Source organism: Carcharhinus amblyrhynchos, chromosome 12 (genome assembly GCF_965287045.1).
Source record: "Carcharhinus amblyrhynchos chromosome 12, sCarAmb.v2.hapA, whole genome shotgun sequence".
In the NCBI taxonomy this organism is placed as follows: Eukaryota; Metazoa; Chordata; class Chondrichthyes; order Carcharhiniformes; family Carcharhinidae; genus Carcharhinus; species Carcharhinus amblyrhynchos.
Genome location: NC_137335.1, coordinates 17,093,052 through 17,119,953, shown reverse-complemented (window position 1 = coordinate 17,119,953; position 26,902 = coordinate 17,093,052). Strand labels below are relative to the sequence as shown.

General features: G+C 44.1%; 1 protein-coding gene across 1 annotated transcript in view; it reads left to right on the top strand.

Annotated features, from left to right (window-relative positions):
• The first annotated feature begins 2,435 nt into the window (after positions 1-2,435).
• The window catches only part of LOC145350544 (metabotropic glutamate receptor 1-like), a 220,770-nt gene continuing 196,303 nt past the window's right edge, over positions 2,436-26,902 (top strand). The window contains exon 1 of the mRNA XM_080199744.1: positions 2,436-3,162. Within this exon, the coding sequence (XP_080055870.1) occupies positions 2,436-3,162 (727 nt within the window). The remainder of the gene's footprint in view (positions 3,163-26,902) is intronic.

Sequence of the window (26,902 nt, the reverse complement as noted above, 5' to 3'; positions counted from 1 at the left end):
GGCAATATGATTTATTTTTGTCCCACAAAATAAGGACATTCAGCTTTTTGGCCAGCTCCCTTTGGACAACCGTCTGAGCTGACTCCACTCAGTCCAGTTATGGTCACGCTGAAAGAAAAAAATTCTCGGACATTCCTAAAGCTCTGAGAACGGTTGCTATGTGAAACCAGCCACTGAGTCTTAAGATCTTATTCTTCGATTAGAATGGTCATTCTAGTACCTCGGTGTAAAGCAATGTCTTCCGGCGCAAGTTTGCAAGGAAAGGATACTTTACAAAGGGGAGGCGGAAAGTTTAACTTGTGCGGGTCACAGACATGTTCTGTTGAAAAATAAGAGTGGCCATTTCGCCCAGCAGATTGGCCCTTTCTGGTGCACGGTTTTCTGGTCTAAAGCGGTCTCTTTCGCCCCTTGGCTCCGTTTAATTCGCTAACAGATGGGGGGGTGGAGGGGCGGGGGGGGGGGGGGGCGGATGATGTCCTGATTTCAAGCTCTGTAGTAAAATGGTGTGGAAGAGAGAGGGCAGGAGTGTTCAGTCAAGGCAGCTTCTAGACCGAGAAACTGCGAAGGAGAGGGAACACAGAAAGACTGGATCAGCCTGGCTATTAAGGCGTGTGACCATTGCAATGATCGCAGGTAAGTCTGAAATCTCACCTGCTCACTCTGATCTGCAGTCGGGGACGGAGGGGATGATAGAAATACTTAAAAATGCTTAAGATGCATCCACATCACCCATCTCTGTCTTGTTTGGATTCGTTTGACTTGGGTGCAAGTATATCTCCCCAGTGCTTCTCTGTGCGACACGCATGTAAGAGCTCTTTGACTGTACCTCCAGCGATTTCGCCCCCCCCCCACCGCCCCCAAAGAAGCCCGCTGCTGTGATCTGCGGGAGCTGGTAACACCTTGAGGATCCCAGTGTGAACTTAAGTTAAAAGGAGTTAGCAAAACGCCCCGGTGGAAAGCTCTTGAGAGGTAAGAGTTGGATGGATGTGCGCTGACCGTGGTGCTGAAAGCTATCCCGGGAAAGATGTCTTAGCCAGTAACCAGGTATTCAATTGCACATGTTGACTGAGTGGATAGCGGCACCGTAAATTTAACCGGGATGTGTGTATGGGGGGGGGTGGGGGAGAATAAATATTAAAAACTGCGTGTTATATGGACATTTTGTAAATACTGCAGACGGGCTGAAGGGACTTGCAATGAGAACCTGGATCTTGCCTTAGTCACTGACTGCACCCGGGCTGGAGTGCTGTTCACATAACTGTGTGTTGGAATGGTACCAGTTATAAGGACTTGTTTCATTAGTCTTTAAGCGAATCCCGGGGTGAATTCCACCCCGCCCCCCCACCACCCCTATTTGAGTCCAGGAAAGAGTTGGGTTTTCCAGACGCCGGTTTCATTCCAATTGTCACCACTGACTGGCTGATAGTCTCCTGCTCTGACTGCACTGAGAGTGAAATCCGAGACTGGTGTTTCTGGGACCTGCGGATTACAGAGGAACATAAAGGTACCGAGGGGCTACGCTCTCATTCTCAATTAAGCTGCAAAGGACAGTTACAGGGTCTGCAAGTTTGATGAGACCACATTCCTAAAAAAAAGTGACTTTCTACAACCCGTGCATCGAGGTCACTCTGTTTTAAAGTTTATTTATTAGTGGCACAAGTAGGCTTACATTAATACTGCAATTAAGTTACTGTGAAGATCCACTCTAACGTCTGGGTACATTGAGGGAGAATTTAGCATGGTCAATGTTCTGATTGCCAAAGCCTAGTTCCTGGTGCTCACAGTTCACACGAACCTCAGTACTGTGACCTGTCTATAGTGCGGGACTCACATCCCACACTAACCTCAATACAGTGAGCTATCTACAGTGAGGGATTCACAGCCACACTAACCTCAATACAGTGAGCTGTCTCTAGTGCGGGACTCACCCCCACACTAATCTCAATACAGTGAGCTGTCTGGAGTGAGGGATTCACACCCCTCACTAATCCCAATACACTGATCTGCCTCTAGTGAGGGTCTCACAGCCACACTAAACTCAATACAGTGACCTGTCTCTAGTGAGGGTCTCACAGCCACACTAACCTCAATACAGTGACCTGTCTCTGGCGAGGGACTCACAACCCACTATAACCTCAATACAGTGACCTGTCTCTAGTGAGGGTCTCACAGCCACACTAACCTCAATACAGTGACCTGTCTCTGGTGAGGGACTCACAGCCCACTATAACCTCAATACAGTGACCCGCCTCTAGTGAGGGTCTCACAGCCACGCTAACCTCAATGCAGTGATTTGTCTCTAGTGCACCCAGATATGTATTTAATTGTTTTTGATGCCCCTTGTATCTCTTTTCTAGGTGCAGTTGTATGTTTGGCCAGATTGGACTTCCTATACGCCTCATAGAAAGGTTGGTCTCAGTATGCCCAGTGAGAGGATGGCCAGAAAGGGCAGGGTGGGCAGCTGCCAACATCCTTGCACTGAAATCGTGACCCTGTGGCTACTCTTCATCCCGGTGACTCTGAGCGCCCAGGAGCCAGAGGCGGGGAAGAGGGTGCTCCTGTCTATGAACTCTGTCCAGCGCTCGGTGGCCCGCATGGATGGTGATGTGATCATTGGGGCTCTCTTCTCGGTCCATCACCAGCCGCCGGCAGAGAAGGTGCCTGAGAGGAAGTGTGGAGAGATTCGAGAGCAGTATGGGATCCAAAGGGTGGAAGCCATGTTCCACACTCTGGACAAGATCAACGCCAACCGCAACCTCCTGCCCAACATCACCCTGGGCTGCGAGATCCGAGACTCTTGCTGGCACTCGTCGGTAGCCCTGGAGCAAAGTATCGAGTTTATTCGAGATTCCCTGATCTCCATGAGGAATGAAAGGGACGGCCTGACCCAGTGTCTGGAAGGACCTGGCTCAGAAGCCAAGACCCCCATAGCAGGGGTGATTGGGCCTGGCTCCAGTTCCGTGGCAATCCAGGTACAGAACCTTCTGCAACTCTTCAACATCCCCCAGATCGCCTACTCTGCCACAAGCATCGACCTGAGTGACAAGACATTGTTCCAATACTTTCTTCGCGTTGTCCCTTCAGACACTCTCCAAGCCAGAGCGATGCTGGATATTGTACGGAGATACAACTGGACCTATGTGTCTGCTGTACACACTGAAGGTACAGGGGAGGTTTGCTGTGTGTATGTGTGGTTCTGTGTGTGTGTGTATGGTTCTGTGTGTCAGCATGTGTGAGAGTGTGTTTATGGGCTTGAGTATGTGTGGTTCTGTGAGTGAGTATGTGTGAGTGTGCGTGTGTGTGTGTAGTTCTGTACATATGTGTGTAGTTCTGTGTGTGTGTGGTTAGGTTGGGTGTGTGTACGTAATTGTGTGTGTGTAATGTGTGTGTGTAGTTGTGTGTGTGGGTGTATGGTTGTGTATGTGGTTGAGTGTTTGCGTGGTTGTGTGTGTGCGGTTGTGTGTGGCTGTGTGTGTTGGTGTGGTTGAATGTGCGTGGTTGTGTGTGTGGTTGTATGTGAGTGTATGCATGTGTGTGTGAGTGTGTGTGTGTGAGTAAGTGTGTGAGTGCATGTGTGTGTGCATGTGTGTGACTGTGTGTGTGAGTGAGGGTGTGTGTGTATGTGTGAGTGTGTGAGTGCGTGTATGTGTGAGTGAATGTGTTGAGTGCATGTGTGTGAGCATGTGTGTGTATGTGTGTGAGTGAATGTGTGTGAGGGAGTGCGTGTGTGTGAGTATGTGAATGTATGAATGTGTGTATGTGGGTGTGTGTGTGTGTATGTAAGTAAGTGTGTGAGTGTGTGTGAATGAGCGTGTGTGAGTGAGTGCGTGTGTGTGAGTGTGTATGTGTGTGTGTGCGTGTATGTGTATGTGTGTGTATGTGTGTGAGTGCATGTGCGTGTGTGTGTGAGGGAATGCATGTGTGTGAGAGAGAGTGTGTGTGAGTATGTGATTGTGCAAGAGAGAGTGTGTGTTTGGCTCTGTGTATGTGTGTGGTTTTGTGTGTGTGTATGTGTGTGTGTCAATGTGTGTGTAAGTATATGTATGTGTGGGAGGTGGGGGAGTGGTTAGTTGTTGCTTTTCACCCTTTCTTTGTCCATTTCTAAGTATGCCTCAGGCAGCAGAATTTTAGTGAATGGTCAGAGGAGGGCAGCTGAAACCCGCTTCTCATTTCTGTCCTGATACTGGTGAAAGGTCACAGAGCTGAAGTTCCCCTCTCCACAGAAACTGCCAGACATGCTGAGTATTTCCAACATACTTTGGCCTCGTATTTCCTGGTCATTACAATATAAATGGAAGCAGTAGAAACTTTATTTTTAAAGAAAGGATGTTTGGTATAGAGAAAGAATTAATTGCCTCAATTCTGTTAACTTGAAGATTGCAACCGTGTATTTGGATATGTGCAGTTCTCAGCATTACGCATTCCATTTGTCCTGATCAGGCAGCAAAAAGGAGCCCAGGCACAGTATCACTGGGTACTATTGACTTCCATCTGTTTTGAAGTCAGTCCCAGCCTCTGCAGTGTATGGAGTTCACTCCCAGCTTTCTAATTCCCACCTTGGTTCAGAATTCATTCAGTCATAATCACAAAGCTGTGGATTCAAGCCCAGCTCGGGTCGCCTACAGTCACATGTCAGTAATGTTGGAAGGTTTGTTCCTTTCAGATGAGATGCTTATCTGAGGCTCCCTCTATCACTTGACCTGAGCCTCAGGATGTGCCCTTCCTCCTGCCGCTGGCTGAATTTTCTGAACGAGGTGAGGGACGCAATGCGATTCCTCTGGAAACTATACAAAGGACCAGCAACTGACCCAAGTACATCTCCTGGGAGGGGAATGGTGGGGTCCTTGCAATGTGGCTGGACTATTGATCTGGACACACAAGTAAATGGACAGTTGGTAGCATTGAAATGGAGTTAACAAATCTATACTATAAACCAGTTTCAGTCTTGGAGACTATGGCACTATCATTAATTGTTGTAAAAACCCGTCCGATTCACGAATGTTTTAGGGAAGGGAATCTGCTGTCCTTACCTGGTCTGGCCCACATGTGACTCCAGAGCCCCAACAATGTAGTTGACTTTCAACTTCCCCCTTTGAAATGCCCTAGCAAGATCAGTTCAAGGTATTTTCTTTTATTCATTCATGGGTTAGGGCAACGCAGGCTGGCCAGCATTTATTGCCCATCCCTAGTTGCACTTGGAGGGCAACTGAGAGTCAGCCACATTGCTGTGGCTCTGGAGTCACATGTAGGCCAGACCAGGTAAGGATGACAGATTTCATTCCCTAAAGGATATTAGTGAACCAGATGGGTTTTTCCGACAATCGACAATGGTTTCACGGTCATCCATAGGTTCTTAATTCCAGATATTTTCCATTGAATTCAAATGTCACCATCTGTCATGGTGGAATTTGAATCCTGGTCCCCAGAACAATATCTGAGTTTCTGGATTAATAATCTAGTGATAATACCACTCGGCCATCACCTTCCCACAATTAGGGATGGGCAACAAACTTTGACCTTACCAGCAATGCCCACATCCCATGAAAGAATAACTAAGAATATATGTTCTGTGATCTGTGTCCTGGCAATGATGGACAGGAGGAAGACAAGTTCGTTCTCAGCATCCAGCATTGCTATAGTCAGTAGAGTATGGGAGCTTGGGTTAATTAGTCTGAACATTTCAAGTCCTGTAAAAATCTAATTTCATGTTGGTTTTAAAAATATAATTGCTGACAACCTGTGTGGCCGGCCCTGATGATGCTGTAACATCCCAGGCTTACTGCATCTTTTCTCTAAAAAATGTCAGTTCTTGGAATGTGGGCAGGGTCAGTATTAATTGTTAATCCCTAGCTGCCTCTCAAAAGATGGTGGTGAGCCTTCTGTTGGAACCACAGCAGCCTGCAAGGTGAAGGTGATGCCACAGTGTTGTTCGGCACAGTTAGGGCAGTTAGATATGGTTAAGGTGGCACAGTGACACAGTGGTTAGCACTGCTGCCTCACAGCACCAAGGATCTGAGTTCAATTCTGGGCTTGGGTGACTGTGTGGAGTTTGTACATTCTCCCCGTGTCTGTGTAGATTCCCTCCGGGTGCTCCGGTTTCCTGCCACAGTCCAAATATGTGCAGGTTAGGTGGATTGGCCATACTAAATTACCCCTTAGAGTCCCAAGATGAGATGGATTAGTCCTGATAAATGTGTTGGTTACAGGGATAGGGTGGGGGAGAGGGCCTGGGTAAGATACTCCGTCAGAGGGTCAGTGTAGACTCAACGGGCAGGTTTTATGGTCTCGCTCGAGCAAGACCGGAAAATCCCACCCGAGGTCAATGGACAATTCCATTGTCTGCCCTTCGCCCACTCCAATTCCGTGGCAGGCAGGGTGGTAGAATTCTGGCAGTTGACCCAATTAAGGATGGTATGTGTCTTGGAGGAAAACTTAGAACTGATGAAGTAATAAGCGCAATTCTGAATCAGGTCAACTGGTGTTGCTCCTCTGTTGTTGCTGCTTTCATTTTTCCTTCCAAGTAGCAGAGGCCGTATGTTTATAAAGTGCTCTCTGCATGACCTCCAAGGCTGGAAATCAAGTCAGGTGCCACCCAAGCAAAACACATGATATAGAACAAAGGACAAAGAAAATTAAAGCACAGAAACAGGCCTTTGGGCCCTCCAAGCCTGCACTGACCATGCTGCCCACCTGAACTAAAACCCCCTACTCTTCCGGGCACCATATCTTTCTATTCCCATCCTATTCATGTATTTGTCAAGATGCCCCTTAAAAGTCACTATTGTATCTGCTTCCATGGCCTCCCCTGGCAGCAAGTTCTAGGCACCCACCATAAAAAACTTGCCTTGCACATCTCCTTTAAATCTTGCACCTTAAACCTATGCCCCCAAGTAATTGGCTCTTCCACCATGGGAAAAACCTTCTGAATATCCACTCCGTCCATACCCCTCATAATCTTGTAGACTTCATCTCAGACATAGTTACCAAATATAACCCCAATCCAACATTTCCCAACCTGTTTCCCAATGTCACCCCTTTTAACAACTGAAAACATAAGTTACGCCAGATGCCAACAAAAACAGAAGAGCAATCCAGCAGCATAGTCACTGCTTGATCAGAGTGAGGGCATCCAACTCCATATTCCACCTTAGCAAGCAACCTATATAGACAGCTGGATTGGCCTCATTCAGTAACCCAAAACTTTATCCTGCTTCACACCGAATAACTTTGTCAATCCCACCATGTACACTGGAGAATAAATGTTGATCTTGGAAGTTGTAAAATTCAGGTTTTTACTTAATTGGCTAGAAGGGGATTTTTGATTTAATTCATACTTTATTTGCCATAGAGATAATACCAAGAATTTGAATATATTCATTAGATGTTGTTAACAAAAACATTCTGTTGGAGCCTCTTGAGGCTAACTGGGTTAAAATTGCAGGAAAACAATTATGGATTCATAGAATCTCTACAGCGCAGAAGGAGGTCATTCAGCCCATTGAGTCTGCACCTGCTCTCATTCAGAGTTGATTTCCATTTTCAGATGGCATGGGGGTAAGGGAATGAGACATGGTGAATTTAGTTGGTAGTACATTCCAGAATGTTTTGCACAAGTGGGTTTTCACAGTACCTTCATTGCAGTGTAAATGTAAGCCTACTTGTGATTAATAAATAAACCTTTGTAATACAATGATGGGGATTAGTTAGGCAGACAATAGTTGCTCTGTTTCCACACCAAAAGCAAATCTCAGTTGTGGCAGTGCTGTAAATGATGGCAATGGGGGCACAGAGGTTAACACTACTGCTTCACAGTCCCGGGTTTGGTTCCTGGCTTGAGTTACTGCCTGTGTAGAGTTTGCACATTCTCCCTGTGCCTGCATGGGTTTCCTCCAGGTGCTTAGGTTTCCTCCCTTGAAAGACGTGCTGGTTATGTGCAGCGGCCTTGCTAAATTCTCCCTCAGTAACCCAAAACTTGACTCTGTTTCACGCCGCATAACTTTGTCAATCGTACATTGGAGGAAAAAATATTGATCTTAGATCAGGTGCCGGAGTGTGGCAACTAAGGGATTTTCACAGTAACTATATTGCAGCGCTAATGTAAACCTACTTGTGACATTATTAAATAAACTTAAACTTAAAACCTAGCTTGGCAAGGCATTCATTTGATGGAGGGTGGAGGAAGGTGTCAATGGTTCAACATTTGCTTTGACTTTGCCTGCATAATAAAATATATTTTTATTTGGCCTGCAAGAATCAAGATGCAATATGGAAGGCTCTGTTTTCAATTTCAGTCTGAGATTTCTGCGTGTTGAATAGAGTGAAGACCAACGCAAATGTGTGAAATTGCATATTATAGCTTTTGAGCAGACAAGTGATAAGAGATTGGTTGCATTTTACTAAAAACTGTTTCCTACTCAGGCATGTAATTCATACAAAGTAATCCAGTTTGCTAGCTTCTCGTCAGCCTCCACTTACATGATTGCTTTTCAATCCTCTTCCTGAAAGAATAGAAAATCAGAAATAGGAGCAGAAACCGTAGAAACATAGAAAGATAGGAGCAGGAAAAGGCTATTTGGCTCTTCGAGCCTGCTCTGCCATTCATTGAAATCACTGCTGATAGTCCAACTTATCCTGCTTTCTCCCCATAACCTTTGATTCCATTTGCTCCAAGTGCTATGTCATGCCACCTATTGAATACATTCAATGTTTTGGCATCAACTATTTCCTGTGGTAATGAATTCCACAGGCTCACCATTCTTCAGATGAAAATATGTCTCCTCATCTCCATCCTAAATGGTCTACCCCAAATCCTCAGACAGTGACCCCTGGTTCTGGACTCCCTCACCATCAGGAACATCCTCCTTGCATCTACCCTGTCTAGTCCTGTTAGAATTTTATAAGTCTCTCTGAAATCTCTCCTCATTCACCTGAACTCCAGTGAAAACAATCCTAACCTAGTCAATCTCTCCTCAAAGATCAGTCCTGCCATCCCCGGAATCAGTCTGGTAAACCTTCGCTGCACTCCCTCGAGAGCAAGAATGTCCTTCCTCTGAAAAGGAAACCAAAACTGCACACAGTACACTAGGTGTGGCCTCACCATGGCCCTGGATAATTGCAACAACACATCCCTGCTCTGTACTCAAAACCTCTCACAACGAATGCCAACATATCATTCCCTTCTTTACCGCCTGTTGCACCTACATGCTTATCTTCAGTGATTGGTGCACTAGGACACCCAGGTCCAACTGCACACTCCCCTCTTCCAATTCAAAGCCATTCAGGTAGTAATCTGCCTTCTTGTTTTTGCTTCCAAAGTGAATAACCTCACACTTATCCAAATTATACTGCATCTGCTATTGATTAACCCATTCATTAACCTATCCAGATCATGCTGAAGGATCTCTGTATCCTCATAACAGTTCACCCTCTCATCCAACTTGGTATCATCTGCAAACTTAGAGATGTTACATTTTATTCCCTCATCCAAATCATTAATATATATTCTGAATAGCTGGGGTCCCAGCACCGATCCCTGTGGCACCCCACTAGTTACGGCCTGCCAATTTGGTCCTTCGAGTTTTCTCCACCATCCAACAAGATCAAGGTAGTTCTTTTATCTTAAATGCACCTTTTCATACTATTCCCATTTCCCTTTATTCCTTCAGTTTTGAAAGTAGCTCTCGACCCCTGTCTTGAATTTAAATCATAAAACCCCTACAGTGCAGATGGAGGCTACTTGGCCCATTGAGCCTACACTGACAACAATCCCATCCAGGTACTATCCCCATAACCCCACATATTTACTCTGCTAATGCCCCTGATACTAAAGGGCAATTTATCATGGCCAATCAACCCAACCCGCACATCTTTGGACTGTGAGAGGAAACTGGAGTACCCAGAGGAAACTCACGCAGACACGGGGAGAATGTGCACACAGACAGTCACCCAAGGCCAAGATTGAACCCAGGTTCCTGGCACGGTGAGGCAGCAGTGCTCACCACTGTGTCACACCCCTCTCCCCCCACTGTGCCACTGTGCCATCCACTCAATTCTCAAAGGTTGAGCCTCTACAGCTCTTCCAAATTCACAAACTTTTCGGTGAAGACATTTCCCATCTCAGCCCTAAATTGCCAACCTCTTATCCTGAGACTTCTATCCCATGGTCTCGATTCATCAGCAAGTACAAAGATTTTCCGTGTTTCAACGAAACCTCATTCCTTTAAACTGCAGAGACCCGCTGTACTAAATTTACATTGATCCATATTCTCTTTGTGTTATGTTCACCGCTTCCTTCCCCATCTCACATGTATACATTACACTCAGTCATCTCATCTAAATCATTACTATGGATCGTAAGTGCCGACTATTGTGGTGCCCTGATAGCCTGCCAACCTGAAAATGAGCCATGTATCATGTGTGACTCACAGTTTTCTGTCTGTTAAGCAATCCTCAATCCTTCCTCCAGGTAGAGAACTCAAATCCAACAATCTCAAACTGAGTCCCTATTGGATTTGGAACTTGCCAGCTTTTGAGAAAAAATTAGCAGCCTTTAGTTTAGTAAATAGGAGGCACAATATGATCTCTGTGAATCAGGTGGCGGTCAACGTTCACTAAGTTACTCAGAGCATGGGACACATCCGATGTAACAACTTCCAGAAGTTTTCCAAGCTGGATTGGGCGGATGGGTTCAAGGTTTATTAAACGTGGAAAACAGATGTCTGGTTTTTGGGCACTCCCAGTTTTAGGCATCCAGATTTAAGTTTAAGCTTATTTATTAGTGTCACAAGCTGGCTTAGATGAACACTGCAATGAAGTTACTGTGAAAATCCCCCAGTCGCCATACTCTGGTGCCTGTTTGGGTACACTGAGTGAGAATTTAGCACGGCCAATGCACCTAACCAGCATGTCTTTTGGACTGTGGGAGGAAACTGAACATGGGGAGGAAACCCAAGCAGACACAGGGAGAACATACAGACTGCACACTCGGGTCCCAGTGACCCAAGCTGGGAATTGAACCCGGGTTCCTGGCACTGTGAGGCAGCAGTGCTAAGTTATTCTACCTGTAATATATCAGCTCCAATCTTCTGAGTCCTAATTTTGGGCAATAGCCTTTTGAGTGGCACCTTACCTCACTTTTTAAAAAAGCCAAATATACCATGGCTGGAATTTTCCCATCCCACCTGCCACGGCAATTGGAGTGGGTGAAGACCGAACAATGGAAAGGTCCATTTAGCTCGGGCAGGATTTTGCAGTTTTGGGACCAGCGAGGCCATCAAATCCAAACTTTCATCTGCTGATTCTCCCTTATACATCTTACTAGTTACATTCTCAAAAGCTCTAATAGATTTGTCAAACATGATTTCCCTTTTATAAATCCATCCTGATGCCGCTTAATTATATTACACTTTTCTAAATGCCCTGTTACCATTTCCCCAATGATAGATTCTAGCATTCAACCTCTACTGAGGAACATGCTAATTGGCTTTTCACTCCCTTGTTTCCTCTCTTCTTTCCTTAACTAACTGGGTTTACATTTGCTCCCTTCCAATCCCAGAACTGTTCTCAAATTCAAGAGGTTCTGAAAGATCAAAACCAATGCATCCACTATTCCTGCAGCTAGATCTTAAAACTTCAGAAATTATGTCCTGGGAATTATTGCCACTTAGTATCATTCATTTCTCCAGCACTATTTTCTTTACTCGTATGGATTGTTTGAAGTTCCTCATTCCCTTGGCTCTCACTTATTCCCAGAATGGCTTTGAATTTTTTACTATGAAGACAGATACACATGCGGGAATTTTCCCAACCTGCCCGCCACAGAAATCCAAGCAGGCGAGGAGTGAACAATGAAATGATATGTTGACCTCAGGCAGGATTTTATGGTTTCGGGACAAGCGAGGCCATAAAATCCCATCCTATATAGTATTTATTTAATGTCTTTATCATTCCTTATTCCCCATTATAATTTAACTTCCTTGGCTTTAATAGGCCCATGTTTACTTACACTGATCTCTTCTCATTTACATATCCCCATGAAAATGTCTACAATTTGCTTTTGTGTCTTTGGCTAATCTACTTGCACATTCCCTTTTCTTTATCAATTTCTTGGCCCTTTTTTTGCTGAATTCTAAAATCATTATGTTCCTCTACTAATCTTTCCAGCAACAGTATAAGTCTCTTCCTTTGATCTATCACTTCTTCTAACTTCTCTTGTTAGCTATGACAGGAAATACTAGCTATTATTTGCCTACCATCGTATATTTTAAAGTCTACCTTAGCCAATTTGTTCTTTGTGCCAATGTAGCTTGCTTTGCTTAGATTCAAGGCCTTACTTTAAACTTGACAAAATCACTTTCAAACTCACTTTAAAATTCTTTGCTATTATTGTTACTCTTCCACAGACGGTCCGTGAGTACGAAGTTATGAATTAACCCTTCTCACTGCACAATGCTAGATCGAAAATAGCCTATTCCTGAGTTGATCCCTTAAGGTACTGATCTAGAATATCATCTTGTGTATGTTCATGAACACATTCCCCATGCTATTACTACAAGGTTGGTTTGTCCAGTATATTTGACAAATAAAGTATCTTATGATAACTCCATTACTCTCGTTGCACACACTTCCATTTTCCTGATTTACACTGGAATTCTACTGCCTCACCCACCACGGAATCGGAGAGGCAAGGGGCAGACAATGGAACTGTCCGTTGACCTTGGGTGGGATTTTCTGATCTCGCTTGAGCAAGACTGTGAAATCCTGCCCAACTCTGCCCTGGATTACAACTGCTGTTAGTTGGCCTATAAACAATTCCCACCAACATTTTTGCCCCTTGATTCTGTTATTTGATTTGTTGAGCTCGGATCCTTTCTTTCTGCTGTCTCGCATGTTTTATTGTCAGGTCTACCACACTTCCCTGTTTGAAGGCAGCTTCTTGTCTACATTTTTGTTAAACAAAGCTATTAAGGTTATGGAAATGAGGTGGGCAGAGAGAATCAAAATGCAGATTGACCATGATCTAATTAAATTGCAGAACATGCTCGAGGGGCTGAATGGCCTACTTTCATTCTTATCTCCCTATGAAATCGAGGAGTAAGGTACCACCGAGTTCATTTGGTTGTAAGGTTCATGTAGCTGTGATGTTGAGCCCGCAGGAGTATCAAATGTAATGTTCAAATTAATTATCTGTCAATTAAGTTTCACACCAAAACCAGACAGGCTATTTCACTGAAAGTCATGAATATGTGATTCAAGTGATAGAAATATTTTAGCGTGCAAAATTTCTTTTGGGAACTGCCCTTGAATGCAACAAGGTTTTTATTCAAAATCGCAAAAACAACTTAATTGGTTCACAATAATGACCTTGTTTCATTTCCATGTGTCGTTTTTGAAATTAAGATCCGCTACCATTAGGGGGAAATCAAAATATGGATGGGGAAATGTCTGCTATAATGTAGGAAATATATATCCTGGATGCAGTACTTGGAGAATCAGATGAACAATTAGTGAGTGCCTTCAAATATCATTTCCATGAGCCTTTTGAACGTCCAATGTTTGCATTCTAAAGAGAAGTAATGATTAGGAATCTGTTAATGGACGTTCAGCAAATTAATCTTCGGTAAAGTTAAAACTGTATTCAATTTGTGAATCAAATTTGCATTAGCAGCTAATTTTAATTGGTTCTGAAGTTAAATGCTGGAATACGGAGTAGCCTTCATGAATGTGGTAAATGGCTTGAGTCATTATCCACCTTTTGAATTCTAGACAGTTCTGCTGTGAGTACTCATTACTCGTAAGCCAACTGCAGCAGAGGCCACATAGAGAGTCCGCTTTTTCACCAGTTTGTTAATAACTTCAGCAGAAATTAAGTGGCTCTGTGCAAAATTTACTCAGCGCTTGGCTGTAATTGTAGCGTTGACAGGATCCAATAATCAGACGTTGCCTGAGCTGCAGCGAGAGCCAGTGGACAGAAGGAAATGTATAAACAAGCATTCCAATTTTCAACATGGGCAGAACTGTGTTAAATTAGCGACAGAAATGAAGGTCTGATGTCAATGGAAGAACTCCTTTGGAAATGGGAACTGTTCTTTCTGGACCTCACTGGAATATCGTTGGAGACTGTACATGGGATTTTCCAACCGAGCCCACCCCAACACCTAAAAATCCCACTGGAGATCAATGGATCTTTGCAAGGTCTGCCCCCCCCCGCCTACTACGATTCCCATGGCAGGAAGGGAAAATTCCTCAGTGTATATTCGAGACTATCTCACTGGGGATAGTGCAGACAGACAGCTGAAGAGTTGAAACCTCCTGTGATAAATTGGGTAGAAAGATAGGAGGAAATGATGGGAAAATTCAGTCAGTGTGATCTCACGTTCCTTCTCACTCCACCCCACTTCCACCCCAGCTTAGCTCGGCTTGCTGCTGGCTGCCTCTTCCACATGTGCTCTGTATAAATGGCAGAGAGCTTGCATTGCCAGTAGATTTTCCCCCTGTTCTCCCCTGTTACTACTTATCAGGGCTGTCATATGGAAGGTAGCGCTAAACCCCAAGAAGCAGTAGAGGAAAAAATCCTGAGATCTCTTCAGCAAAACAGATGCTGTGCAAGTCATCAAGATCTTTTTGTCCTCTTCAGTCATGTGGCAGTTCTACTAGACCAGGCTATGATGCACTCCCTCTAAGTGGTGAGTATCCTGTCAGGACTCTGCCACGTTGAGAAGTCTCAACCCAGATAGCTGGGTTACCATGGCGGCATTATCAAGAGCATTATGTAGATCTCTCATCCTGCCACCGGGGGAAAGTTCTGGCCACAGCGTCAATTCCCAGAGCCAGATCTGGGGCCAGGAACAACAACAACACTGTGCCAATATTATTTGCAAAATTTGGCAACATCACTCAACTTTAATGCACATCCTCCAGCGAAATATCAGCTGGAATTTGCCAGCCATTCACACGCCGCCTGCCAGCGAGAATGGAGAATTTGACACTCAGTCATATCTCCATTCACTGCAGCAGGACAGGAGAATCCCAGTTGCAAGCGAGGTCGGAGAATCCAGCTCATTTTGTGAATCACTGTATGCTCGCACCAAGAGGAGAGATCACACAACACCAGGTTATAGTCCAACAGGTTTATTTTGAAATCATGAGCTTTCAGAAGCGCTGCTCCTTCATCAGGTGAAGTGGAACAAGGTGTGCAGGCACAGAATATATAGGCGGAGAGACGATAGCCTGACACTAACATGTAATCAACCATGTCAACGGATCAGTACTGATGGTGCAGTGCAGTGTAGGCTGGCTGAATAACCTCGCATCTTGCCCACCCCAGTCCAACACTGGCATCTCCACATCATAGTCACATCAAGCCACCTGAGAGCTATTTGCATCTCTTGGGAGAGACAAAAAAATACACCTAAGCCAATTAGGGGGAAATATTTCCATAACCAGAGGACACAGGTTTTAAGGTGAGATACAAAAAAGCCAGGGGGAGATAAGGAGAAATATTTGACTCAGTTAAATACAATGATCCAGAAGGCACCACCTGAAAAAGGGTCAGATGGACTCGAAACATTAACTCTGTTTCTCTCTCCAAAGATGCTGCCTGAGTATTCCCAAGGTTTTCTGCTTTTTATTTCCAGATTCCCAGTATCCATATTATTTTGCTTTTTTTGTATATGCCTGACTAAGTGATGGTGTAGCCCAAATATTCTCTGTGTTACAGCATTTTTCCTCCTGTTACCACTGCCTGTTTTGGCAATGACCTCAAATCTGTGCTCTCTGCTTCTCAGTCTTTCCACCAATGGAAACAGTTTCTCTCTATCTACTCTGTCTAGACCCCTCATGATTTCAAATGCTTTGATCAAATCTCTTCTCAACCATCTCTTGTGCAAATTTCTCCACTCTATCTAGTTAATGGAAGTCTCTTCATTCCTGGAACCAGTCTTTGTGAATCTTTCTGCACCCTCTTCAATGCCTGCACATTCTTCCTAAAGTCAGATGTTCAGAATTGCATGCAGTAATCTAGCTAGGATTGAACCAGTGTTTTTATCTGAAGTTTAACATAACTTCTTTGCTTTTATGTACAGACAGTCAATTGACACGATGGTACAGTGGCCAGCACTGCTACCTCACAGTGCCAGGATCCCAGGTTAGATTTTGGCCTCGGTCACTGTCTGTGTGGAGTTTGCACATTCTCACTGAGTCTGCATGGGTTTCCTCTAGTGCTCCAGTTTCCTCCCACAGTCAAAAGATGTGCAGATTAGGTTGATTGTCCATGCCAAATTGACCTTAGCGTCAGGGGGATTAACAGGGTGAGCGCATACGGCCTGGGTGGGATAGTGGTCTGTACAGATTTAGTGGGCCGAATGGCCTCCTTTTGTACTATGGTTAATTTATTAGTCACTAGTAGTCTTACATTAACACTGCAAGAAGTTATTGTGAAAATCCCCTAATAGTACAGAATTAAATATTGTGGAAGAAAGAGACATGTTGCTGAAGTTGTCCATCTTGCATGTGACAGGACAAATGCAAGAATGCCATATTTCATACAATCCGGTGTAAATAAGGGGTGCTGATTAGTGGCAAGTCAATTCTGATTGGCTGAGGTGTTACCATGGAGAAAGCAACTGGGAACTAGAAGCTTTTAGGTAATTCAAAAAATGCCACAAGACTTGAATGTATCCCTTTTGTTATCAGAGAATGGATCCCTCTGTACGAATGTATGTCACTGCCAGCAATCTTAAATTGATTGTTAGTGTAGCTATGAGCATAATCATAATTGTTCAGCAAATGCTGCCCAGTTATGGAATCACATCTAACTACAGGCACTTTGTTTTGGATTATGCAAGCACAGGTTGATTGCATTTTTTGCATTATCTAAAGAGCCTAAAGTTCCCTGTTGCTTTTTCCATGGCAATGTTTCAGGCAACTTGTCAATCAATCAGCATTCCCTTTCTCCTGTAGTATAAATTGTTGTTTGAGATTTGGCATTCTTGCATTTTTTTCAGATGAGTGCAAGACAAAAAGCTTCAGCAACATGCCTCTCTTTTCAGCAATAGTTTCTAGCTTTCCCAATCTTTGGGCAAAATTTTACTGGCATTTCTGCTCGAGATTAGTACAATCCTGCCTGAGGCCAATGAAGAATGCTGGTCTCTGAGCCTTGCCCACCTCCAGATCAGGGTAGGTGTGCCAGTAAAATTCCAGCCTATGCCTCTATTTAGAAATCTATGCTGTGTGCTTTATTAACTACTCTCTCAACCTCTTGTGCCACCTTCAATGATTGGCGCACTTATACACCTAGGTCCCTCTGTTTCTGCACTCCCTTGTTCTGTGTTCTTGCCGCCAAAATGATACTTGGCTGGAATGTGAGTAGTGAGGAGGATGTTAAGATGATTCAAGATGGTTTAGACAAGTTGAGTGAACAGTCAAACACATGGCAGTTGCAGTATAATGTTGATAAGTGTGAAGGTATCCACTTTGGATGGAGAAACAGAGTGGCGGAGTATTATTTAAACAGTGATAGATTGGGAAATGTTGATGTCAAAGTGTCCTAGTACAACACTCACTGAAAACAAGCAATTAGGAAGGCAAATTGTATGTTGGCTTTTATTGTAAGTGAACTTGAATATGAGTAAGGATGTCTTAGTACAGCTGTGTAGAGCCCTTGTGAGAGCACACCTAGAGTATTATGTGCAGCTTTGGTCTCCTTATGTAAGAAAGGTAGTATTTGCCATAGAGGGAGTGCAGTGAAAATTCACCATTGATTCCTGGGGTGGCAGGATATTTATATGAGGAGAGATTGGGTAAATTAGGCCTGTATTCACTGGATTTTAGAATATTGAGAGGGGATCTAATTGAAATGTATAAATTTTGACAGGGCTGGACGGACTGGATGTGGGGATAATGTTTCCTCTGGTGAAGGGAGGGGTGGGGGTGAGTGGTGGTGGGAGAGAAGTCTAGAACGAAGGATCACAGTCTCACAATACAGGGTAGGCGAACTAAGCCAACTTCTTCCCTCAGAGGGTGGTGAACGTGAGGCATTCTCTACCACAGGATTGGAGGCCAAATCACTTGAACGTATTTAAGAAGGAAATAGATAGACTTTTAGATTCTAAAAGCATCAAGGGGTTATGGGGAGAGTGAACATAAGAACATAAGAAATAGGAGCAGGAGTAGGCCATCTAGCCCTTCGAGCCTGCCCCGCCATTCAATAAGATCATGGCTGATCTGCAGTGGATCAGTTCCACTTTCCCGCCTGCTCCCCATAACCCTTAATTCCCTTGTCTATCAGAAACCTATCTACCCATGACTTAAATATATTCAACGAGGTAGCCTCCACCACTTCAATGGGCAGAGAATTCCAGAGATTCACCACCCTTTGGGTGAAGAAGTTCCTCCTCAACTCTGTTCTAAACTGCACCCCCCTTATTTTGAGGCTGTGCCCTCTAGTTCTGCTATCCTTTCTAAGCGGGAAGAATCTCTCTACCTCTACCCTATCTAGCCCCTTCATTATCTTGTAAGTCTCTATAAGATCCTCTATAAGATAAGTGGGAGTACGATACTGAGATAGAGGATCAAGTAATTATCTCTGAACGGCAGAACAGTATCAAAAGGTCAAATGACTTACTCCTGCTCCTATTATCTTTGTTTTTATTATTCTCCGAATCACTTTACACTTCTTTGCATTAAATGACATTTTCATGCATCCCCCAACCTGTCCATGCCCTTTTGAAGTTCTACACAATCCTCTTAACAGTTCCAGGCTTCATGTCATCCAGGGACGCTGGTCCAATGGTATTACCACTAGACTATTAATTCAGAAGGTCAACTTATGTTCTGGGGACCTGGGTTTCAAATCCCATAAATGGTGGAATTTGAATTCAATAAAAAACAACTGGAATTAAAAATCTACTGATGATCACAAAAGCATTATCGGAAGAACCCATCTGTTTCACTCATGTCCTTCAGGGAAATAAATCTGCTGTGTTTACCTGGCCTGGCCTACATGCGACTCCAGAGCCACAGCAACTCTCAGTTGCCCTCTGAAATGGCCTAGCAAGCCACTCAGTTCAAGGCCAATTAGGTATGGGCAATAAATGCTGGCCCAGCCAGCGACACGTCCCATGAATGGATAAAAAAGTTAGCACTGCACAAGAATGTCTAGGTCATTAATATATATAACTATATAATACTAGGGCATTAACATGGACGTAATTACTGTAGATCTAGCCATTAATATCTAGAAGGCCATTTGGGTATCTCATTCCTGTTCTTAGAAAGTGACTTGGGAGATTGGCAAGTTCAATAATTTTTTTTGCTAAATTAAGATTGAGCTGATTAATGGTTTACTGTCTAGTGCATCAACATGCATTCCAGTGGTGAGTTTTCCACCTTCTAGAAATAGAGCTTTGTGTGAGATGTACTTTGCACTCACAGCTTTTGGAGTTCATTACCGCTTTGTCAGAAAATCTCCAGCAGTGAACAGAAATTGCATTGCCCACGATAGTAAGAAATGTTCCAGTGAATAATTGATGTAAACGCGATACATTTTGCAGTAGCTATAATAAAGCCAGTGAGAGTTTTCACACATGCTTTGAAAGAGCACTACCTTTAACATTCAATCTTGCCAGGAAATTGCTCTGAATGCAAGGCTGTAATAGCATGGAAGGTACTAGAACCAAATAAGCATAACATCAATGAATCATAGAATATTTACACACTGAAAGAGGCCACTTGGTCTCTCGAGCGCAAGCTAACTCTATGCAAGATGAATTTAGCTTGGCCCACTCTCCTCTCCACCCCCACCTGCAAACCTTTTCTCTTCAGATGCTATCCAGTTTCCTTGGAAAGCTCTGAAAAAATCTGCCTCCCTTCAGCCAATATATTCTAAATCCTGAGGATTTCTTGCGTAAAAACGTTTTTCTCACATTGCATTTGGTTTTTGATCACTAGCAACCTGGATCCACAGTTCTCCAATTTTCCACCATATATTCATAGAATCTTACAGTGCAGAAGGAGGCCATTCAGCCCATTGAGTCTGCACCGACCACAATCCCACCCAGGCCCTATCCCCATAACCCCATGCATTTACGCTAGCTAGTCCCCCTGACACTAAGGGGCAATTTAACATGGCCAATCTGCTTAACGCGCACTTCTCTGGACTGTGGGAGGAAATGGAACATCCAGAAAAAACCCACACAGACACAGGGAGAAGGTGCAAACTCCACACAGACAGTGACTCAAGCCGGGAATCGAACACAGGTTCCCTGGTGTTGTAAGGCAGCAGTGCTAACCACTGTGCCACTGTGCCACCAATGGAAACAATTCCCCTCTACCTGCCTGATATAGATCCCTTCTGATTTTGAATATCTCCATCAAACTTCCTTAAAATTCTCTTGTATAAAGAAAATGGGTACAGCTTCTCAATGTAACTGAAGTTCCTGACTCCTCAAAGCATCCTTGTAAATCTTTTCTGTACCCTCTCTAAAACCTTCATATCGTTCCTAAAATGTGATGGTACAGTGGTTAGCACTGCTGCTTCATAGCACCAGGGACCCAAGTTCAATTCCAGTCTTGGGTGATTGTCTGTGTGGTCTGCACTTTTCCCTAGGTCTATGTGTGATTCCTCTGGGCGCTCTAGTTTCCTCTTACAGTCCGAAAGACGTGCTAGTTAGGTGCATTGGCCATGCTAAATTCTCCCTCAGTGTATCCGAACAGGCGCCGGAGTGTGGCAACTAGGGGATTTTCATAGTAACTTCTTTGTAGTGTTAATGTAAGCCTACTGGACACCAATAAATAAACTTCAAAAAGAATTGGACACAATACTGTAGTTGAGGCTGAACCAGTGTTTTATGAAGGTTCATCATAACCTCTTTTTTTTGTATTCTATTCATTTATTTATAAAACTGAAGATTCTTTATAGCTTTGCAATATGTCTCTCAACCTTACCTGACACCTTCATAGGTTTGTAAGCATAAACATCCAGCTTTCTTAGTTCTTACACTCTCTTTAGTGTTAGTTATGAGGAGAGGTTGGAGAAACTTGGTTTGTTCTCACTGGAACGATGGAGGTTGAGGGACAACCTGATAGAAGTCTCCAAGATTATGAGCAGCATGGACAGATTGGATAGTCAGAAGCTTTTTCCTAAGGTGGAAGAGTCAATTACTCAGGGGCATAAGTTTACGTGTGAGGGGCAAGGTTTAAAGGAGATGTACAAGGCAAGTTTTTTACACAGAGGGTGGTGGTGCCTGGAACTCGCTGCCGAGGGAGGTAGTGGAAGCAGATATGATAGTGACTTTTAAGGGATGTCTTGACAAATACATGAATAGGATGGGAATAGAGGGATATGGTCCCCAGAAGGGTAGGGGGTTTTAGTTCAGTCAGGCAGCATGGTAGATGCCAAAGGGCCTGTTCCTGTGCTGCAATTTTCTTTGTTCTTTCGAAGTCTGCCTTTTAGTTTCCATTTCCTCTCTTCATTCTTCTCACAAAATCTATCACTTTTGTGAAGCTTCCAGAAACTTGTCTATGTTCTCTTGAAGTCTCTCTTCTCATAGTTCACCATTCATTCAAGTTTTGCATCATTTGTAAATTTTGAAATTGTGCCCGGCATACCAAGTCTAAACAACCTCCAAGGAATGCTGTGGTATATTTGATCCAGTGCAAAACACAATTCCTCACCACCACTTCTGTGTCCCTTAACTCACCTAGTTTCATAAACATGCTGCCACTCTCATTTTTATTCCATGGGTTTCAGCTTTACTGACAGAAACTATTATATGACACTCTACCCCTTTGTCAGTCTATATACATATCAACTCTTTCATCAAAAAACTCAAACAAATTAATTAAACATAATTTGCCTTTAACAAATCTGTGTTGACTTTCCTTAACTGATCCACTGTAGTTAGCACTGTTGCGTCACAGCACCAGAGACTCGGGTTCAATTCTTGCCTTGGGTTACTGTCTGTGCAGAGTTTGCACATTCTCCCCATGTCTGCGTGGGTTTCCTCTGGGTGCTCCGGTTCCCTCCTACACTCCAAAGATGTGCAGGACAGGTTGATTGGCTAAATTGGCCGTACCTGTCGGGGGACTAGCAGGGTAAATACAGGGGGCTATGGGGATAGGGCCTGGGTGGGATTGTTGTCGGTACAGACTCGATGGGTCAAATGGCCTCCTTTTGCACTGTAGGAATCCAATGTTTCTATGAAGTGTCTGTTATTTTTCTTCTGGATAATTGCTTCATAAAGCTTTCCTTAAACTCAGGTTAAATTGATTCGCCAGTGGCTTCTGGATTTATATTTACACCTTTTTTTGAGCAAGGTGAAATATTTGTGATTTTCCAGCCCTTTGACACCCTGCGCTCCCCCCCCCCCCACCACCACCCCTCCATATCTGAGGAGGGTGGGAAGGTCATGACCTCCTTAACTTTCCTCCTTGTTTCCTTCTTTGGATACATCTCATTGACTCGAAGTGAGTTAGTAAGTTCATCCAACTGTCTCCTCTATCATTGTTTAGCCCATCAACTTTTTCAACCACCTCTTTCACTATGATTCTATTGGCACCTTCTTCCTTGGTGAAGCTTATTTATTTTATGTATTTATTATTGTCACAAGTTGGCTTACATTAACACTGCAATGAAGTTACTGTGAAAATCCCCTAGTTGCCATACTCCGGCATCTGTTCAGGTGCACTGAGGGAGAATTTAGCACGGCCAATGCATCGAACCAGCACCTCTTTCTGAATGTGGAAGGAAACCGGAGAAAATCCACCAAGGAAACCCATGCAGACATGGGGAGAACATGCAGATTCCGCACAGACAGTGACCCAAGCCAGGAATTGAACCTGGGTCCCTGGCTCTGTGAGGCAGCAGTACTAATCATTGCGCCATCATGAAAGCCAGTGCTTTACATGATGGAGAGACCATTGGTACAGGAGGAAGAGAACATTAAGGCTACACCCAGTCTGGATCAGCTTGTGACAATGGAGTTTCTACTGTGGTTAAATTTGGTCTTAGAAATTTTTAGTCAGAGGAAATTGCAGGTCATCAGGGACTGGGTGTTGAATAATGATCTGACAATATGGGGGGAGTAGAAAGGTCAGGGAAAGGGCAGGATGGTACGCTGGCACACTGGTTAGCACTGCTGCCTCACAGCACTAGGGACCCAGGTTCAATTCTAGCCTTGGGTGACTCTCTGTGTGGAGTTTGTATGTTCTCCCTGTGTCTGCGTAGGTTTCCTCCTGGTGCTCCAGTTTCCTTCCAAAGATGTATGGGATAGGTGGATTGGTCACGCTAAGTTTCCCCTCAGTGTCAGGGGAATTTGCAGGGTAAATACATAGGGTTATGGGGATAGAGTCTGGGTGGGATTGTCATTGGTTCAGGTTCAATGGGCCGAATGGCCTTCATCAGCACTGTAAGGATTCTATGAAAGTGGTGGAGAGGTCACGTTGGGAGTCATTGATATGTATATATTGGCTCCACTAATGTCACTCGGGGGAGGTTGTACAGGATAGGTCCAATTGTAGATATTTGGGGATAATCAACAGATACATAACATGGGAGTGTATATTAATCAGGTCCTCACTGAACAAGCACTCGGAGTGCAAGTGCTTTACACCTTTCAGTCTATGAAAGAGCATCTACTATACCATCTACTTAAGGAGACCCCTGAAATACATCCCAAAAAAGCATATAACGCAGTTCAATACCCTTCATTTCAATATGCACTTTTCACATTGGCCTGGAATGAGTCCTTATAAACAGTAGCTTCCATTTTTATATTGCTGGTAATGTAGTAAGCTATCTCGAGGACTTTCACAGGAGCGTCATCAAAGAAACTTTGACACCAAATTGCATAACAACATCAGGAAAGGTGACAAAGGGCTTGGTCAAAAAGGTTTGAGGAATTTCATCAAGGGTATTTTCCTCTGGGTGCTCTGGCTTCCCCCAATAGTCCAAAGATGTGCCAGTTGGGTGCATTGGCCATGCTAAATTGTCCCTTAGTGTACAAAGATCTGCAGGTTAGGTGGATTGGGCATAGTACATTGTCCCTTAGTATCCAAAGGTCTGCAGGCTAGTTGGATTAGCCATGGTAAATGCATGGGATTACGGAGTTAGGGCAGGGAGTGTGGGTCTGGGTAAGATGCTCTTTGGGGCAGTTGGTGCAGACTAGATGGGCCAAATGGCCTCTTTCTGCACTGTAGCGATTCTATGATTCGATGGAACTCCAGAGCTCAGGCACCCAAGGAACTGAAAGCACGGGAAAGGAGTAAAGGAAGTTTGGACGGTGCGAGAGAGCAGATTTGAAAGAGCACAGCGATCTCAGAGAGTTGTAAGGCTGGAGCAGGTCATTAAGATAGGGAGGAGCCAAGCCGAAAAAAGAGATTTGAAAACCAGGGTGAGAAGTTTTAAAATCAAGGCCGATGCCAGAGCAGAAGCCAATGAAAGTCAGTGAACAGAGGAGTGATGGGTAAATTGGGCTGCGTGTGTGTTCGGATATGAACCACAGGAGAGGATGTGTTCATACCAGCTTATGAAAGGTTGCAGCAGAATCAAGGTGAACTCAGGGTTAGGAGAATCGGGGAGGGGGGAGTTTGGGGGGGGGGGGGTGTTGTGGAGGTTACATTTGGCGCAAATTAAAACTGTAATATGATGTCAAAATCTGTCCAAATTCATGCCTCATGCATGTATGTATGCATGTATATGCTTTCTTGTCTGTGTGTGTGTGTGTGTGTGTACATGCATGAGTATGTGCGTGTATGCACTTGTGTGTATGCATGTATGTGCGTGTGCATGTATATGTGCACGTGTGAATGTGTGCATTTATGCATTTGTGTGTGTGGGTCCATGCATGTATGTGTGCAAGTCTATGTATGCTGCATGTGTGTGAGTGCATGTGTGTGTTTGTGTGCATGTATGTGTGCGAGCTTGTGTGTGCTGCATTTGTGTGTGCATGCATGTGTCTCACACACGCAGCTATTTGTATGAAAGATGCCTGAATCCAAAGAGTTGAATCAACCAGATCTGTTTTCAGTCATCTCCACAGACACTGGAATAAAACAGACTGTTCCGTAATACTTTTCAGTGGGTCAGCTGTTACTTCAGAAGCTGCTGAGCTTCAAAGACAGACCCTGTTGTTTGAAATGGAGCAACTTTGAATTATTATAAACTTGCGTCACAGGTTTTTTAATCAATATTTAAGGTGGTGCAAATAGAGCTTCATTTTACCTCTCGAATCAGGTGAAAACTGCTTTTATAGAACAATCCCTGCACTAATCCGGGTTTCTTGATGAAATGTTTGCATTGGGTTAGAATTGAGGAAGCATAGAGATCTTGTAAATCTTACCAGAGGATCCTAATTAAACACAAACATAGGAATTTTAAAATTGAGGCATTGGCAGACCAATAATGGACGCACAAACATGATGTGTGAAGGGGACCAGAGGTGCCATCCATTTTATTTATTATTGAAGTGGAGATGCCTGTGTTAGACTGGGGTGGGCGCAGCAAGAAGTCTCACAACACCAGGTTAAAGCCCAACAGGTTTATTTGGAATCACCAGTCTTCAAAGCTCTTCTCCTTCCTCAGGTGAGTCAACCTGAGTCAGACCAAGAGTCAGACTCACCTAAGGAAGGAGCAGCACTCCCAAATAAACGTGTTGGACTTTAACCTGGTGTTGCGAGAGTTATTACTTATTTATTGTTGTCACAAATGTGCTTGCATTAACACTACAATGAAGTTATTGTAAAAATCCCCTAGTCGCCACACTCCAGCACCTGTTCAGGTACAGTGAGCAAGAATTTAGCAGGGCCAATGCTTCTAATCAGCTGTGGGAGGAAACCAGGCCACACTGAGGAAACCCAGGCAGACACAGGAAGAACATGCAGACTCTGCACAGACAGTGACTAAGCCAGGAATCGAACCCAAAACCCTGGTGCTGTGAGGCAGCAGTGCTAACCACTGTGCCACAGTGCCACCCCAAGTAGAGCATTGGAATAATCAAGGCAAAGATGTAAATGAAGGCTTCAGCAGTAGTTGTGCTGAGGCAGAGTCCAGAGTGAGGCAATGTTATGGAATTGGAAGTGATCAGTCTTGGTGATGGATGGATACATGATTTCATTTCAAAATCAAAACTGACAAGATTGTGAAAAATCTGCTTCGCCGCTGTTAGTTGCCAAGAAGAGGGATTGTATCAGTGCCTAGGGACTGATCACAATGGATGGGGCCTTCCCGATAGTTAGTTGAAGGAAATTTCATCAAGTGCTGGATGTTGGACAAGCAACAAGCTGAATGAGAGGCAGTACGAGGGTGAAGGGATGTGGTGGTCGCGGGATTGAGCAAGGTATATTAGCATATGCTTGGAACTTGTATTTTCCAATGACTTTTCCAAAGGACAACAAACAAGAAGGTTTCCAAGGATATATCTTCTGAGACCTCAGAGATAACATCTCAGAAGTGGCAAGAGAAATCACTGGGGGCTATTCATAGAATCCTATGGTGCAGAAGGATGCCATTCAGCCCATCGAGCCTGCACTGACAACAATCCCACCCAGGCCCTATCCCTATATCCCCACGTGTTTACTCAGCTAATCCGCCTGATACTAAGGGGGAAATTTAATATGGCCAATCTTCTAACCTGCATACCTTTGGAATGTGGGAGGAAACTAGAGCAAACCCATACTTACACATGGAGAATGTGCAAACTCCAAACAAACAGTCACCCAAGGTCCAAAATGAGCCCGGGTCCCTGGCAATGTGAGGCAGCAGTGCTAAACACTGCACCACCATTCTCTGAATACAACAGGGTAGATGAGAATGGAACTAAGAGAGTGCAGTTGGATGACAGAGGAGGGGCGTTGAAGGAGGATGGTGTGATCAACAATATGAAAGACAGCAAAGATAGGTCCAGAA